The sequence below is a fragment of the Odocoileus virginianus genome, chromosome 17, assembly GCF_023699985.2.
Source record: "Odocoileus virginianus isolate 20LAN1187 ecotype Illinois chromosome 17, Ovbor_1.2, whole genome shotgun sequence".
In the NCBI taxonomy this organism is placed as follows: Eukaryota; Metazoa; Chordata; class Mammalia; order Artiodactyla; family Cervidae; genus Odocoileus; species Odocoileus virginianus.
This window is the reverse complement of record NC_069690.1, coordinates 40,486,507-40,501,987: the sequence shown is the minus strand read 5'-3', so window position 1 is coordinate 40,501,987 and position 15,481 is coordinate 40,486,507. Positions and strand designations below refer to the sequence as shown.

General features: G+C 46.3%; 1 protein-coding gene across 5 annotated transcripts in view; it reads right to left on the bottom strand.

The window, feature by feature from the left end:
- The window catches only part of LOC110133808 (signal transducer and activator of transcription 5B), a 65,396-nt gene that overhangs the window by 11,463 nt on the left and 38,452 nt on the right, over positions 1–15,481 (bottom strand). For 4 of the 5 annotated variants that reach the window (XM_070479480.1, XM_020887997.2, XM_020887996.2 and 1 more), the window contains 11 exons: positions 15,136–15,273; positions 11,710–11,866; positions 10,468–10,557; positions 9,170–9,344; positions 5,584–5,714; positions 5,201–5,352; positions 4,578–4,733; positions 4,005–4,184; positions 3,578–3,665; positions 3,375–3,497; positions 2,669–2,761 (listed from right to left, as the gene is read on the bottom strand). In XM_070479480.1, the coding sequence (XP_070335581.1) occupies positions 2,669–2,761; positions 3,375–3,497; positions 3,578–3,665; positions 4,005–4,184; positions 4,578–4,733; positions 5,201–5,352; positions 5,584–5,714; positions 9,170–9,344; positions 10,468–10,557; positions 11,710–11,866; positions 15,136–15,263 (1,473 nt within the window). In that variant the 5' untranslated portion in view covers positions 15,264–15,273. Of the gene's footprint in view, positions 1–2,668; positions 2,762–3,374; positions 3,498–3,577; positions 3,666–4,004; positions 4,185–4,577; positions 4,734–5,200; positions 5,353–5,583; positions 5,715–9,169; positions 9,345–10,467; positions 10,558–11,709; positions 11,867–15,135; positions 15,274–15,481 lie in introns of those variants that run through there. The other variant, XM_020888000.2, reaches the window with a different exon arrangement.

Here is a 15,481-nt window from a genome sequence, read left to right as displayed (position 1 = left end):
AACAACAAGGTCCTATTGTATAGCACAGGGAACTATATTCAACATCCTGCAACAAACCATCACAGAAAAGAATATATATATATAAACACTTTGCTTCAAGAGTGGGAATACCAGACCACCTTACCTGCCTCCTGAGAAATCTGTAGGCAGGTTAAGAAGCAACAGTTAGAACCAGATATGAAACAACAGACTGGTTCCAAATTGGGAAAAGAGTACGTAAAGATTGTATATTGTTTCCCTGCTTATTTAACTTATATGCAGAGTACATCACGTGAAATGCCAGGCAGGATGAAGCACAAGCTGGAATCAAGACTGCCGGGAGAAATATCAATAACCTCAGATACTCAGATGATACCATCCTTGTGGCAGAAAGTGAGGGGAACTGAAGAGCCTCTTAATGAAAGTGAAAGAGGAGAGTGAAAAAGTTGGCTCAAAACTCATCATTCAAAAAACTTAAGAACATGGTATCCAGTCCCATCACTTCATGGCAAATAGATGGGGAAATAATGGAAACAGTGACAGACTTTATTTTCTTGGGCTCCCAAAATCACTGCAGATGGTGACTGCAGCCATGAAATTAAAAGACATTTGCTCCTTGGAAGAAAAGTTATGACAAACCCAGATAGCATATTAAAAAGTAGACATTACTTTGCCAACAAAGGTCTGTCCAGTCAAAGCTATGGTTTTTCCAGTAGTCATGTATGGATGTGAGAGTTGGACCATAAAGAAAACTTAGCACCGAAGAACTGACACTTTTGAACTGTGGTGTTGGAGAAGACTCTTGAGAGTCCCTTGGACTGCAAGGAGATCCAACCAGTCAGTCCTAAAGGAAATCAGTCCTGAATATACATTGGAAGCTGAAACTCCAATACTTTGGCCACCTGATGTGAAGAACTGACTCATTTGAAAAGACCCTGATGCTGGGAAAGATTGAAGGCAGGAGGAGAAGGGGACGACAGAAAGTGAAATGGTTGGATGGCATCACCGACTCGATAGACATGAGTTTGAGCAAGTTCCAGGAGCTGGTGATGGACACAGAAGCCTGGCATGCTGCAGTCTATGGGGTTGCAAAGAGTCAGACACAACTGAGCGACTGAACTGACTGAACACTTTGCTATACATCAGAAATTAACACAACATTGTAAATCAACTATACTTCAATAAATTAAAAAAAAACAGTAAGATGTATACTAGTTATTAACCTAACTGAAAATGTCAAAAATGCTTATTTATTTAGATAAGATACTTCAGGAATGACATATGGCAGGAGATGCCAGAGTTACACAAGGAGTGAGGTTTGGGGACAGGCAGGGAGGGAGAGGAGAGCAGATGTGGCAATCCTATCCAGGAGAATCATCAGGACAAACAGAGGCAGATTTTTTTTTTAATTTGTATTTGTCTGTACTGGGTTAGTTGCAGCATGTGGGATCTAGTTCCCTGACCAGGGACCAAACCCAGGCCCCCTGCAGTGGGAGCATGGAGTCTTAGCTGTTGGACCACCAAGGAAGTCCCCAAGATATTTTTAAAAATTTTCAATTTTTCCTTGTCTTTTGATTCTCACTTACTCAAATTCTCTCATATATATATAAGTGTTTATATATATATATTTCTATACATAACTTTATTTATTAAAAAGTCTAGTCCATTGGTGAATAGTTGTCTTCTTAATTGATTGTTCCTACCAATCCTCTCTTGGATCAATTAAATCCAAGAGAGGATTTGATCAAATCAAATCAGTCAAATTCTCTCTTCGAGCTCCTAAGGTAGATGTTTTTTAAAAGAGCCTCAAACGCAGGGTTTATAGCATAAGCATGGCAGAATTTCTGCTAAAAATCTCATCCCTGATGCAAAAATATTGTTCTCTAAAGAGCCCTGTGCAAAATGCCAAGTCAGACTCTTCACATTAGAGCCACATTAGAGAAGGACACACTTTTATGTTCCAAATAACAAGTATAACCTTTCATCAGGTTCTTTGGACTAATTTCTACTGGAAATATGCACCACACAGAACTCTGTCTACTGACATGTTTTGAAAATGATCAAGCCAGCCACACACAAGTGGTACCCAGACAGTGCTGAGGTGATACATCCGCAGAATCACACTCACTCCTTTACACAGAGCATCTCATTCTTCCTGAGACTTGGGATGAGTCACAGAGCCAAAATTTGGAAAAGACATGAAATGTCACCCTCAGTCACTGGAGGGACGATGACAGGAAGCAACTTCTAACCAAAAGTGACTTCCTGATAAAGTACACAACCGCTAGAAGAAACTGGGGAGTCCCAAACTCCATGCATGGTTTTACCCAGGATTCAAAATAATATTTACGGAGTACTGACTATGTGACAAGCATTTTGTGGATGAATCTTCCAAACACCACTCTGGAGCATTACTCTCCCTGTGTTGCAGACACTCATGGGAAGCTTAGACTCGGACAGGTCAAGTGAATTTCCTGTGGTCAGAGTGAGGAAATGATGGGGCCTGACTTGAAACCCTGGCCATTCTTCAAGCGCCTGCTCATTCTACTTTCCACATGTTCTCCATTCTGCCTCCTAAGGAACACAGCATTTTTTTTCTAAGCCTTTTGGTGGGGATAAAGAGACTGACAGGGACTCAGGACACCAGTGTCAAGGTCTTGAGACCTTCAGACCCAAGGAATGCACTCACAGGCTCTGCAAAAGCGTTGTCCCAGAGGACAGTGGCCGTCGCATTGTTATCCTGGCTGCCGTGAACAATCACCACCACTGGGAGAGACAGGGTCTGAAAGAGAACGGGGGAGGGCTGAGAGTCCACAGCCACATGCTCTGCCCTTCTCTCCTTTTGTTTCCATCACAACACGTGCATCCTCTCTCCATTTCAGTAAATGTCACCCTCAAACGCAGAACAGGAATGGCTCCAGGAACAACAAGACATCACATTTGCACAGTCTTAGAAATTTAAGGTATTTTAGCAGAGATATTTCTGCATGACATTTTGAGATTTACATATTTCTTAGATATTTCTGAAGTATAGAGTAAGTTTCTTGAAGTTAGAGAACAGATAGAAAAGAGAAAGAATATGGAGACATTTCTGGGAAAAAAATAGCAAGAAACTAATGTCTAAAATTTAACAATAACTGTGCTCAAATCCATTCTGAGTGATGTGTCCCTCGGTTCACTTCTACCCATAATTCTAGCTATTTCATTTCATTATTATTTGTTCATGTCTTAAGAGAATCTAAGAGACAGAGTCCTAAGGATGAGGTCTCCTCACTTTCTATTCATCAATAATCACAAGTAGGTACACCTGACACTAACACAACATAAATGAATTCCAAAATAAAAATAAATGAAAAACAATTCTTTTGGGATATAAAGTATACACACACACATACCTTGACTTGAAAAACCAGCTCATTTCCACCAACACTGAACTGTGATTCAAACAGGATGGTAAATTTTTCTTCTGTCACAGACTCTGCTCCACGACGGTCAGATCTCTTAATTCGTTTCAGGGACTGCCAAGGAGAAAGATGAGAGGATAAAGCCCTCAAGCAACTAGAGGGAAAGTCTATTCCTCCTCTTCTCCCGTCCTCACCATGTTCCTGAAGTGGGCGCTCAGGGTGCCTGTGGCCTGGTGATACTCCATCACACAGCAGTTGTTCAGGATCTCCCCGCTGTAATCACTGCAAATGGGAGACAGATTCAACTCCATGCCCACACAGGGTCTCAGCACACATAAGGGGGTGTGATATATTAGGGGTGGGAGGAAATAAAGGAGACTGTCAAAAACTCGAGTCATTTAAGAGGAAATGGGGGTTCAGCTGCATAAATGATATAAGAAGTAAACATACATAAAACACACAAGAAGTTTCCTTAGACATATGCCTACTGTATCAGAGTTTCTTTACGCAAGAACACCCTTATTCCTTCTCTGAGAGCTAGGAGAGGCGCTCCTACAAAGGGCCAGGCCTAGACTTGCCAGGAGGTGGGATCCCTTTCCTTCTGTTTCCAGGGCAACATACTTGCGGGTGTTCTCGTTCTTGAGCAGTGACTTGGCCTGCTGCTCGCTGATGATGGTGGCCTTCACCTGGGGGGGGTTCATGTGAACGTTCAGCTTCCCGCCCACCAGCAGGCGCACGGTGGCCGCAAACTTGGTCTGGGTCTTCAGGACCTGAGGGGGCTGCTTCTCGATGATGAATGTGCTGCGGGGACAGGAGATGCCTCAGGGGACAGGGCTCTGGACACTCCCTCCATGTGGGAAGGCTGCCTTGCACCGGGCTGAGCAGGTGAAGGGAGGGCTTGGGGCAGTCCACCCTCCCTGGGGGCCACTGTGAGCCGGGGGAGCTGGTGGGAAGGGAGGCAGTGAAAGGATCTCAGCAACTAAAACGAATTGCAGGAGACAAAAGTCCGTGTAGTGTCCACGAGAAAAACTGGTAGGGTCAACAGCAAGAGGCCATAGCAATAGGGGACAGAGGAGGATGGGATGAGGGTGTGAGGCAGAAACTGAAGGATTTAAGCTAGAGCTCCCCATCTTTAAAGACCTTGCTGCCCCCCACCCAGGGCAACCAGGGGTGTGGCCAGGAGGTAGCAGTCACCTGGTCACCAGGGCTGAGATGATGTCAGTGATGGTGGCGTTGACCTCAGCCAGCATCTCCTCCACGGGGCCGGGGATGGGCAGCTGCTGGCAGAGGTGCTCGGCTCTGCGGATTTGCTGCCGGTTCTGCCAGATGATCTCTGCCAACTTCTCACACCTGAACGCGAGCCCCGAGGCCCAAGGGAAGGACACTGGCTTCACCCACATCCTCTCGGCCAGAAGCTGGCAGGCACTCGGGTGGGGACCAGGCCCATACCCAGCTCCACCCACAGGAAGGCCTGGCACCCGAGCCACCTCGCCTATTCCCTGGACACAGCAGAGATGCCTTGCCTTCCAGAAACCCAGAGAAACACCCAGGAGGAGCGATGCTGACTGGGGTCCAACCAGCCTGAGCGTCACTTTGCCACCTGGCCCCCACCCCAGCATCGAAGCCAGTGATGCCCCTCCCAGGGCAGGGGGCACAGGAAGGGAGACCAGCATCAGCATCAAACCAGAACCACTGGTGGGATAAGACCTGTGCCCAGACAGAGGGAGCCAGCTGCTCGTGCAGACATGGGAGCAAACAGCAGCTGGCAGCATCACTCTGAGCCCCTGCTGCCCCTCCCTGCCCCCCAACCCCGGTACCAGGACTGTAGCACATCCAGGCTGCCCTCAGGGGGACCGCCATTCCCCGCCAGCTGCTGCCGCCGCTTCCACTGGATCAGCTCGTCATCCAGGATGATGGTCTGCTGCTTCCGCAGCAGCTGCAGGGTCTTCTGGTGCTTCTCGGCCAGCTCCTGAGGGTCGGACGGTGGCTCAGAGAGCCCTTCTGGGCTCTCAGAACAGCCCTGCAGGGCCTCCTCTTCCCAGACTGACTCTGCCCCTCAGGCCCCGCGGGGAAGAAGGCCCTGGCCTCCTGCCCCGCCGGGTCCCGCTCTCCTCCTGGCTCTCTGCCTCCCTTGGGGTCCCCGGGACAGCTCGCGGCGTCACCGCCCCCGTGGGAGGGCAGGGATGCAGAGCCCACTCACCACGCGGTACTGCTGCAGCGTCTGGGCCTCGCGCTGCAGCCAAGCCTCCAGGGACACCTGCTTCTGCTGGAGGGCCGTCTCCCGGCTCAGTCGCTCCTGGGGGTTCAGCTGGGCCAGCTGGGCAAATTGAGCTGGAGGAGGGGACAGGACACCACGACATGACCTCCCGGGGCCAGCCGGGGGCCCATCTGTTCTGGAGGCAAGACCCGCGAGGGGACAGGTCTGACCCACAGCCAGTCGGGCTCCACAGCAACGGGGCCAGAGATGAGAAGGCTCTGGCCCCTGTGCCCTGACTCAGCTCCCCTCGGGGCGTGGGGAGACGGAAGCCTGGTGGACAGCTGAGGAGGAGCCTGCCCTGGCCAAGCCCCATCAGCCCTCCTCACCCCATGTGGGGGCTGGCTTGGAGCCACCGTGTCTGGTCTGAAGTGAACCCCGCCATTCACCAGGTGGGTGATCTCAGGCAAGTCACCCCACTCTCCTATGCCTCAGTTTCCCCACCTGTAAAAGGGGAGTCTCACGAGGCATCTACCTCAGCAGCTGCTGGGAGGTTAAATAAGTGACGAGACAGAAAATGCTCAGGAAGCTGCCTGGCACCATTGGCCCCAGAGGGAAGTCAGTCATGGTTAATGGGTTACATGAGGGGATGAAAGGCTGACGGAGCAGCTCTCAGCTCCAACCTCACGGGCACAGCCTCGTCAGAAGGCTCTGCTCCACGGGCTTTGTCCTGTCTCCCAGGCTCGGCAGCCTCTCCTCAGGGAAGGGGGGTTTCTTCAGGCGGTGAAGGTCCCTAACATGCTCATCCAGGTTAGTCACTGCGAGCTCAGCTGACCAACCAGAAGAGAGACACAGAGAGAGCTGGGGCCACTGGGACACGAGGCAGTGAGAGTCTCTCAGGAGAGAGAGGCAGTTTCTCTCCACACCAGCTCTCAGGCAGCTCATCAATGGCAGGAACATGTAACCAGGCCTCACCGACGCCCTCTGCAAACAACCTGTGATGAAACACTTAAGACACAGGAAGTAGAGAGGATGATACAAGGAGCACCTGTGTGTCAAGAAGCCGCTTAAGAAATCAAGCACTTCCACGGTGAAGCACCTGTACCCTCCCCTGCTGGTAACCCCATCCCTCCCTCCACAGGTAATCACTGTCCCCAGTGTGGCATCCAATCCTCACCAATGGCCTTTCTGAACATCCCAGGGGTCTCACTGGGGCTGAGTCTAGAAGATGTGAGCGTCAGTCAGCAAGTCTCGGTCAAAGTCCTGGCAGGCCTCTGAGGGCCATGTCACACGGCTGAGACCCTGTCCTATGGACGCACAAGGCTGGGACAGACTAAAGCAACTCTATTCAGCCAGGAAAGCCCAGAACGAGAAGGGAACTTAGAAATAGGGCTCCATTCTGACTGCAGGGGACTGACTGAGCAGGCAAGGAACAGAGCAGAGCAATCTGGACAGCCACCTCGGAATCCTGCCACCCACAGGGAGACAGTGATAATCCCAACACTGGGACCTGGCTTCTTTATGCAAGTGACCCACTTAGGTCTCTCCTGGCAAATTGCAGAAGCTTCTGGGAAGGACGCCAGGAGATGTGAGGCAATTGTCTGCTCCACTGGAGGGAGCTGAGACTGCCCTCACACAAACAGATCAGTCATCTGTGTTTCTGATTGGTGCTCTTGACAAATGAGACTGAACTGACATTGCATGATGGTGACAAACCCAAACCTCACAAGTAGGAAACAGAAAACCTAAGAATAGGATCATCAATTCTGTCAGCCAGTCAATGGCCTTAGGTAGAAATAAGAGGCTGAAGTCTCCTGTTCCCTAATCCAGGAGGTGGTCTGCCTGGTATGGATACAGATGGGAGGAAGACATACCAGAGTCATCTGCCATCATTTACTCAACACCAGCTCTGACTTGGGCTGTGCTGGCCTCAGAGTCCCTTGAACTACAAGGAGATCCAACCAGTCATTCTTAAAGGAAATCAACCCTGAATATTCACTGTAAAGACTGATGCTGAAGCTGAAGCTCCAATACTCTGGCCACCTGATGTGAACAGCCAACTCACTGGAAAAGACCCTGATGCTGGGAAAGATTGAGGGCAGGAGGAGAAGGGGACGACAGAGGATGAGATGGTTGGATGGCATCACCAACTCGATGGACGTGAGTTTGAGCAAGCTCCGAGAGTTGGTGATGGATAGCGAAGCCTAGCATGTTGCAGTCCATGAAGTCCAAAGAGTTGGACAAGACTTAGTGACTGTACAACAACAACAAGAACAAATCTTAAGGTATAGAGATAAAAAACTGTTCCTTCTCAACAAATTTATATTCTTCCACAGAAGATAAAAAGAATAAGTGGTATTAATACAGTTCTAAAATGGAGCCCACAGGCATGGTAGTAGAGAAGGACATGGTATGTGCATGCACATGTATTTTCATGGCTGACTGGTTGAGCTAAAGCATCTCTGAGATTTTGAGCAGGACATGTAACCAGGGAGAGGAAACTGCAGGGACACTTCATTTTATCATGGTGCAATATATTGTACTTTACAGATACTGTGTTTTTTTTTTTTAATATAAATTGAATGCTTGCAGCAACCTTGTGGCAAGCAAGCCTATTGATGCTGTTTTTTTCCAACAGCATTGGCTCATTTCTTGTCTCTGTGTCACATTTTGGTAATCCTTGCACTATTTCAGAGTTTTTCATTATTACTATATTTGCTATGCTGATCTGTGACCAGTGATCTTTGATGTTACTACTACAATTCACTGAAGGTTGGGATCATTAGCAATTTTTAAATTAAGGTACGTACAGTTTTTTTTTTAGACAATGCCATTGCACACTTACTGGACTACAGTGTAGTATAAACATAACATATATATGCTGGTAAACCAAAAAACTCATGTGAATTGCTTTACTGCAATATTTATTGTAGTGGTCTGGAACCAAACCCTTGGCATCTCCCAAGCACACCTGTATTAAAGTCACACTGCCAAACTCTGAAGGGTCAATAGGGGGTGCTAGTGGGGCTCCACACCTTCCAGGCACCAGCAGGTTTTACCCCAGGTAGGGGCTCCTCTGTCTACAGGGCTAACTGAGATGCACTAGTTGCTCTGCCCCAGGACAGCCTGCCTGAATAACCGCACAAAACAATACTAAAAGGCTGTAGAACACAGCTCTATGTCCCAAATAGTCTACCTGTTCAGAGAGTTTACCATTTCAATAAAGCACCACTTTGAAAATGCCTGCACATATGAAAATGCCTGCACGTACAAAGCGCCATCTGATACTGTTTCCTTAGTCTGTGTGCCCCTTCCCACAGAGGAAATGCCTTTCCTCACAGACCAGCAGCTCCTTGGATGTGGTGGGGGACCAAAATGAGACCCCACCTTCTCTCCCAGGACCAGTGCCTGTATTTGTCCCTTCCAAGGCCTCAGCCTCCGGCGCTGCCTTCAATGCAAAGGATTCTCTGCTACCCCAGAGAGAGGAAAACGCCTCTAAATGGAGAACTGGTTCTCTTCTAAGCCAACCAGCTTCTTGCCAGTCCTCACTCAAGTCCTCCGGACACACACCACCCTCCCACACCAGGCTCACCCTGGATCCTCAGGCTCTCCTGATACTGGATGATAAAGTACTCTTGAGTCTGCTGCAGCTTCTTCAGCTCATTCTCCGTGTCCTGCGTGACCAATCGCAGCTCCTCAAATGTCTGGTTGATCTGAAGGTGCTTCTGGGACATGGCATCGGCGAGACTTCCAGCGGGAGAAGTACCCTGGAGACAGAGCAGACAGTGCGGGTGGCAGTGAGCTGGGCAGTGAGGATGGGAGGAAGCCTCAGGCCTTAGTCCCAGAGAAAGGGCGATGACTGCACTATAACTAGGCCGAGATGCCGAAAGCTAAATTTTGAGTCAGAGAACTGCAAATGTTATTTGTGAGCGTTGGGGCAGAGTGGGAAGAAGAGGAGCAACAGGAGACCTGGTGAGCTATGGCATCTTCATAAAGTGCTGCAGAAAGGCTCTGACCTACACATAGGAGACATCTGAGTTCTCTTTGGAGACCAGAACTCAGCATGTCTCAGGAGTTTTCCTACTAATAATGATGATTCCCTCATTTCAGAGTCATTCACTGGACGCCAACCGGGCCAGGTGCTGGGGGCACAGTGGGGGACACGGCTGTGTGAACACGTCATCAGTGTCCTCCCTCAAGACCTCATGACTGGGCGAAGAGCGTGAACTGCTCAGGGGCGGCATCCTGGAGACCCCAAGTGAAGTGATGGGAGAGGCATCAACAAGGGCGGTGTGGATCGAGTCATTGACCTGGCCTGGGTGGATCTATTCCTTCAACACCGGGTTGAGGGGGGCCGAGAAGGGGCCGTTCTTAAGTGATCTCACCTGAATATAAGCATGTGTGTGAGTCGCTCAGTTGTGTCCAGCTCTTTATGACCACATGGACTGTAGCCCGCCAGGCTCCTTGGTCCACGGAATTCTCCAGACAAGAACTCTGGAGTGGGTAGCTATTCCCTTCTCCAGGGAATCTTCCTGACCCAGGGATCCAACCCGTTTCTCGCACTGTGGGCAGATTCTTTACCAACTAAACCACCAGGGATCCCTGAATATAAGTGTGCCTCTCCTCAAACACTATTCAATTGGGGTTAAATTATTTTGCACTTGTTCACATTGTGAACAAGTTGTGAACACATTGTTCACATTTGTGGTTGCAATCTCATCAAGGTTACAAGCAGTCAAGATCAGAGATCAGTTTCCTATTTCCTTTGCGCTCTTAGGACAAGGCTCTGTTTATACAGACACCAACAGATGCACCCTGAGAGATCCTGACAAAGTTGGGCCCAGAAAGAGCTGGGCAAGAAAGGACTTCCCAAGCCCACAGGACACTCACATTGTTGGCTTCTCGGACCAGCCTCTGTTCATTGTACAGAATATGGCGGATGCAGCGCACCAGCTCCATGGGGCAGCGGTCATATGTGTTCTGAAAGAATCCAAGAGCAAACATCACGTTGTTCTGCTTCATGCTATGGGGCTGAACCTCACCTCAGAGCAGAGGGCCAGACCTCTGGATGGAGGAGACGCTTGGTAACACAACCATGGGAACTGCTGCTCTTCCAGTGTGAATGGGGACAAGAAAAGCATGTCGTGGGAAACCAATTACAGGAGGAAGGTAAAGCTATTTTATTCATTGCATCTTAAAATGCTTAAAGTAAGGGAACCATGCTTGGGAACAGAATACATTTTTAAAAGGCCGTATCAGAGGAGAAACTGGACACCACCTTGACTAAGCAACCAAAATTACTGCCACCAAGGAGGACAAGGTGGACGCGGCACACCTCTGGATGTGATACTCTGAGGAGGACACAAGGTTACTTATTTTGAATTCTGATCAGGGGTGTGCACCCTGAATCTAATCATAAGGAAATGTCATACAAACCCCAAATAAGATACATTTTACCTTTAAAAAACAGAGGAGCTGAATTATTTTTAAAATGTCAATGCAAAGAAAAACAAAGAGAGACTGACAAATGGTTCCTTAAAGAGACATGACAACTATATGCAATAAGCAATCTTGAATGCGATCCTGGACAGGAGGGGGAAAAAAATGTCCCACAGGATGTTAGTAAGTCAGTTGGTAACTGCACTGTAACTACCTAAGAGAAGGTTCATATGCTTAAAAAATGAACACTGGAGTACTTTAGGGACAAAGGGACATGACGCATACAACTTTCGAGTGATGAAGAAATGTGTGCATGTCTGTGCCTGTGTTTTTGTGTGTGCATGTCTGCATGCATGTGCGTGTGCCTGCATGCATGTGTATGTGTACATGCATGTGCGCAGAGGGAGAATGTGGTAAAGCAAATGTTAATAACGGTGAGTCTGAGCATATGTTCTTAGTATCAATCTTGTAATTGTCTATAAATTTGAAATGGTTTTCAAATAAAAGGTTTAAAAAAGGCAGCTACAATCACAAAACCAAACAATAAGAACTTTACACATGTCACATGTGGCTTGGCAACCCTGGGTGAAAGGAGAGAGAGAAAACCGCTGAATGAAGGAAGAGCCCCTGCAGGGAAGAGAACGCAGTGTGGCCTGGGGCTCACGTGCAGCGTGGCCCCGAACTCATGCCCACCTGGAGCTGCGTGGCGTAGTGCCCCAGCTTGATCTTCAGTAGGAACCCATCTTCCCCCACTTGGTGCTCTGCCTTCTTCTGCAACTCCTGCACCAGGCCCTCCAGGAGCTGGGTGGCCTTAATGTTCTCCTGTGGATTATCAAGATCTATTGAGTCCCTAGGGGAAAGAAATTACATACATATGTATACATACATGCACACAGCCTGTATAAATGCAGCCTCAATGCACCACACCTTTTCTGGGGCTCAAGTGATTGCTTTATAATGCTCACTACAAATTTTAGGCAACAGTCCAATTCAAACTGACTAGATATCTACATAAATCTATTTCCAATCCACTAGTTACCTTAGTGGAAGGTATAGTATATTTTCTCTTTTTTCTTTGCAGTGGAATGCCCATTCTCCTACTGACTTGCTCTGGTGCTTATGCTCTTTGCTTCTAGGAATGAAGGGAAAAGGAAAGTGTTTTGTGTGCTCTGAAGGAAATAAGGACTCTGATAATTTCCTATTTATAGTTACCCCTTCAAGGGTGGAAGGGGGCACAGGGTCAAGAATGCTCTGTGTGTTTTTGCCAGCCTGGACTTGTATGTGTTGCTAATTTCACATGGAGTATTTCTTAAGTAAAGACAGGTGAGTTAACGGAGTTACTTCTAAGAAGCCCTGGAAATGTGATATTAAGACAGATGAAGCCTGCAAATATTCATACAAGGCAGGCATTTGTATCACTAGCTGCAGATTTGGGACATGCAGGCAGCACTGACTCCTCCAAAGAACCAGAAAAATCACTTTATAGGCTTCATAGTAATTCAGAGCCACTTAACTGGTGGCAGGGTTTGGGTGGTCTCCCTCCCTCCCTTCCTCCTCCTCTCTCTTCCTTCCCCCACTCTTCCCCCTCTCCCTATCTCTGACTCTCTTTCTTTTTTTAAACAACTTAAGCAACAATTGCTATTGGGCAGTACTAAATTACTTAACTCTGCTCGCTGAAGAAACCTAACAGCTGTCAGATTGACATAACATTCATTACTGCTGGTGGGTCTGCAGCCAAACAAGAGATCTGGTGATAGCTAAGCAGCTCTGTCATCTCAACACAGCCCTAAAGTTAGGTAGAAACTAATTTCTAACAGGGGCACAGACAGGTACCCAAAGCACTGGTAACATTACTTCATCAAATAATATGCTCGAATCTGCCCTCTTGAGAAGGCAGTAGAGAAAGCCAAATTTTAAATATGTGTGCTAAATATGTCTAAATAAAAGCCTTGAAGGAATGGAGGCAGCCCTGCACCTCTGTTCTGATTGGCAATAATGTTCCTCCTCTGAGGAATCAACTCTTCAAAAGAATATTTTGGAGTATAGCTGCTTTAGAATGGCGTGTTTGTTTCTATTGTACAGCAAAGTGAATCAGCTATATGTATACATATATCCCCTCTTTTTTGGATTTCTTTCCCACTGAGGTCACCACAGATCACTGAGTAGTGAATTCACTCTTGAGACGAGCCAATCTCTGAGCAAAACTCATGGAAATCAAGTACTATCAGTTCTCGTACCTTAAAACTTAATTCTCTTCCATATATGTATACATACACATATATATACAGACACACAAATATACACACACACATATATACATATATAAACTTTCTTAGCTTAAACATGAAGAACTGAAGATGTTTTACTTAAAATCTTTATATTCTTAAACCCAAAACTGAGTAAAATTCAGGTTTTCCCTGACATCAACACAAGTCTTTTAACGTTCGTTTGGTAAGATGACTACATGGGAAATCTACTAAATGAAATTTTAGATCAACAGAAACGTCCTACTAATGTTTTCCTGAACTTCCGAATCTTTAAAAGAAAATGAAAATGAAATGGAAAAGCACCAGACGAGGTGCAGTTGACCTGCTCACATTTAGTACCTTTTTTTCCCTCACTTAATTGCATGAGGCTGAGATTTTTTTAATTGCCTAGAAAATTGCCTTCCTTTGGTGCTCTCCAGCTTTTGAACAGAAATCTGCTACTAACGCGAGATCGCAATGATTCTAAGGCAACATTACTGATGGGTATACAGGTCGCCTCAAATAGCAGCATAAAGGCTGGTTTCTCCTGTTCTCCTGGCCATGATGATGGAGGCCTGAAGTATCTGATGAATATGGCAGATCAGCTTGACACTGGTAACTGGCATGTGCCCAGGCCCTGCTCAGAGCAGCAGACAGGCTGTGGCCTGGCGTGCAATAACGTTGTTGATTATAAAGCTTTGTCGACAGTCTACTAATGCAATGTACTAATTTTGAAAGAATTTAAAAACAATTTCCCCCCAGATACATAAACAGTGATTTGAGAAATCAGAAAAATAAACATGGTTGTTAAATCTGCCACAAACAGTAATTATTGTTAACATTTTGGTGTATTGCCTTTTAGTCTTTATATACAAATTACATATAAATTTGAGAACACCAAAGTCATCATTGTTAAACTTGTCAGTAATACGCTTTGTTAAATTTTATGCACATACATACCTCATCTGACCTGTTAAATACTAAACTCTGTGGGCAAGGGCTTCAGTGTTTTCACATGAACTCCACTAACTACAACACTGCTAGGTACTCAGTTTTGCTGACTTTTTAAAAAATTTTATTTTTGAGGATAACTAATTTACAATATTGTGATGGTTTCTGTCATACATCAATATGAATCAGCCATAAGTATACACATGTCCCCTCCCTCTTAAACCTCCCTCCTACCTCCCTCCCCATCCCACACCCTCTAGGACGTCACAGAGCACCGGCTTTGCATTTCCTGAGTCAAACAACAAATTCCCACTGGCAATCTGTTTTACATATGGTAATATACATGTTCCAGTGCTATTCTCTGAAATCATCCCACCTTCACCTTCCCCTGTGTCTAAAAGTCTGTCCTTTGTGTCTCTAGAGAAGTTGTGGTTACACGTACACAATGGAATATTACTCAGCTATAAAAAGGAACACATTGAGTCAGTTCTAATGAGGTGGATGAACCCAGAGCCTATTATACACAGTGAAGTAAGCCAGAAAGAGAAAGACAGAGACCATATATTAACGTGTATACATGGAATCTAGAAAGATGGCACTGGTATGTTAGTGCCATAGTACCTAGTAGTACCATAGTACATAGCACATAAATGGTACCTATGTATTAACTGTTTTTTATAAGCAGCAATGTTAGAATGCTTTTACCCAGAATTTATTATTAAAGGAAACAAACCCTATTTTTTTTAAAATGCCAGTAGTTATTCCATCTTCTTAAAATTTAAGATAGAATACCTTTTCATGGATCACATAATTTTCTTTATAAATGTACAACTTTTAGAGTCTTCATTATGTTATCTTTCTGATAAAACTTCAATATGCTTGTGCCTCACAAAATATGACAGAAAAACCTTTGTTCACTTACCAAGCTTGGCTTTCAATCCACTGGGATAAGTAATGGCGCACCTCAATGGGGAAATGCTGACCATACAGTGCTTGCATCTGATGAAGGGCATCTCCTTGGAGCTGCTGGGCTTGTATCCACACAGCCATGGTTTACAATCTGTTAAACAAACAGTGGTTTGTGTTGGTTTTTTTTCCCCCTTTTAAATCCACTAGAGCAAATACCTGATTATAAAGGCCGGAGATAAATGCATTCAAGCCCTTTTTGATAGACTAAAGATCGGTATTCTTAAACTGAATTTTAGCTTCAAAATGCTTTCAAAATGTAGACATTCAGTGCAGCCACGAAAAGGTATACAATTGGGTCT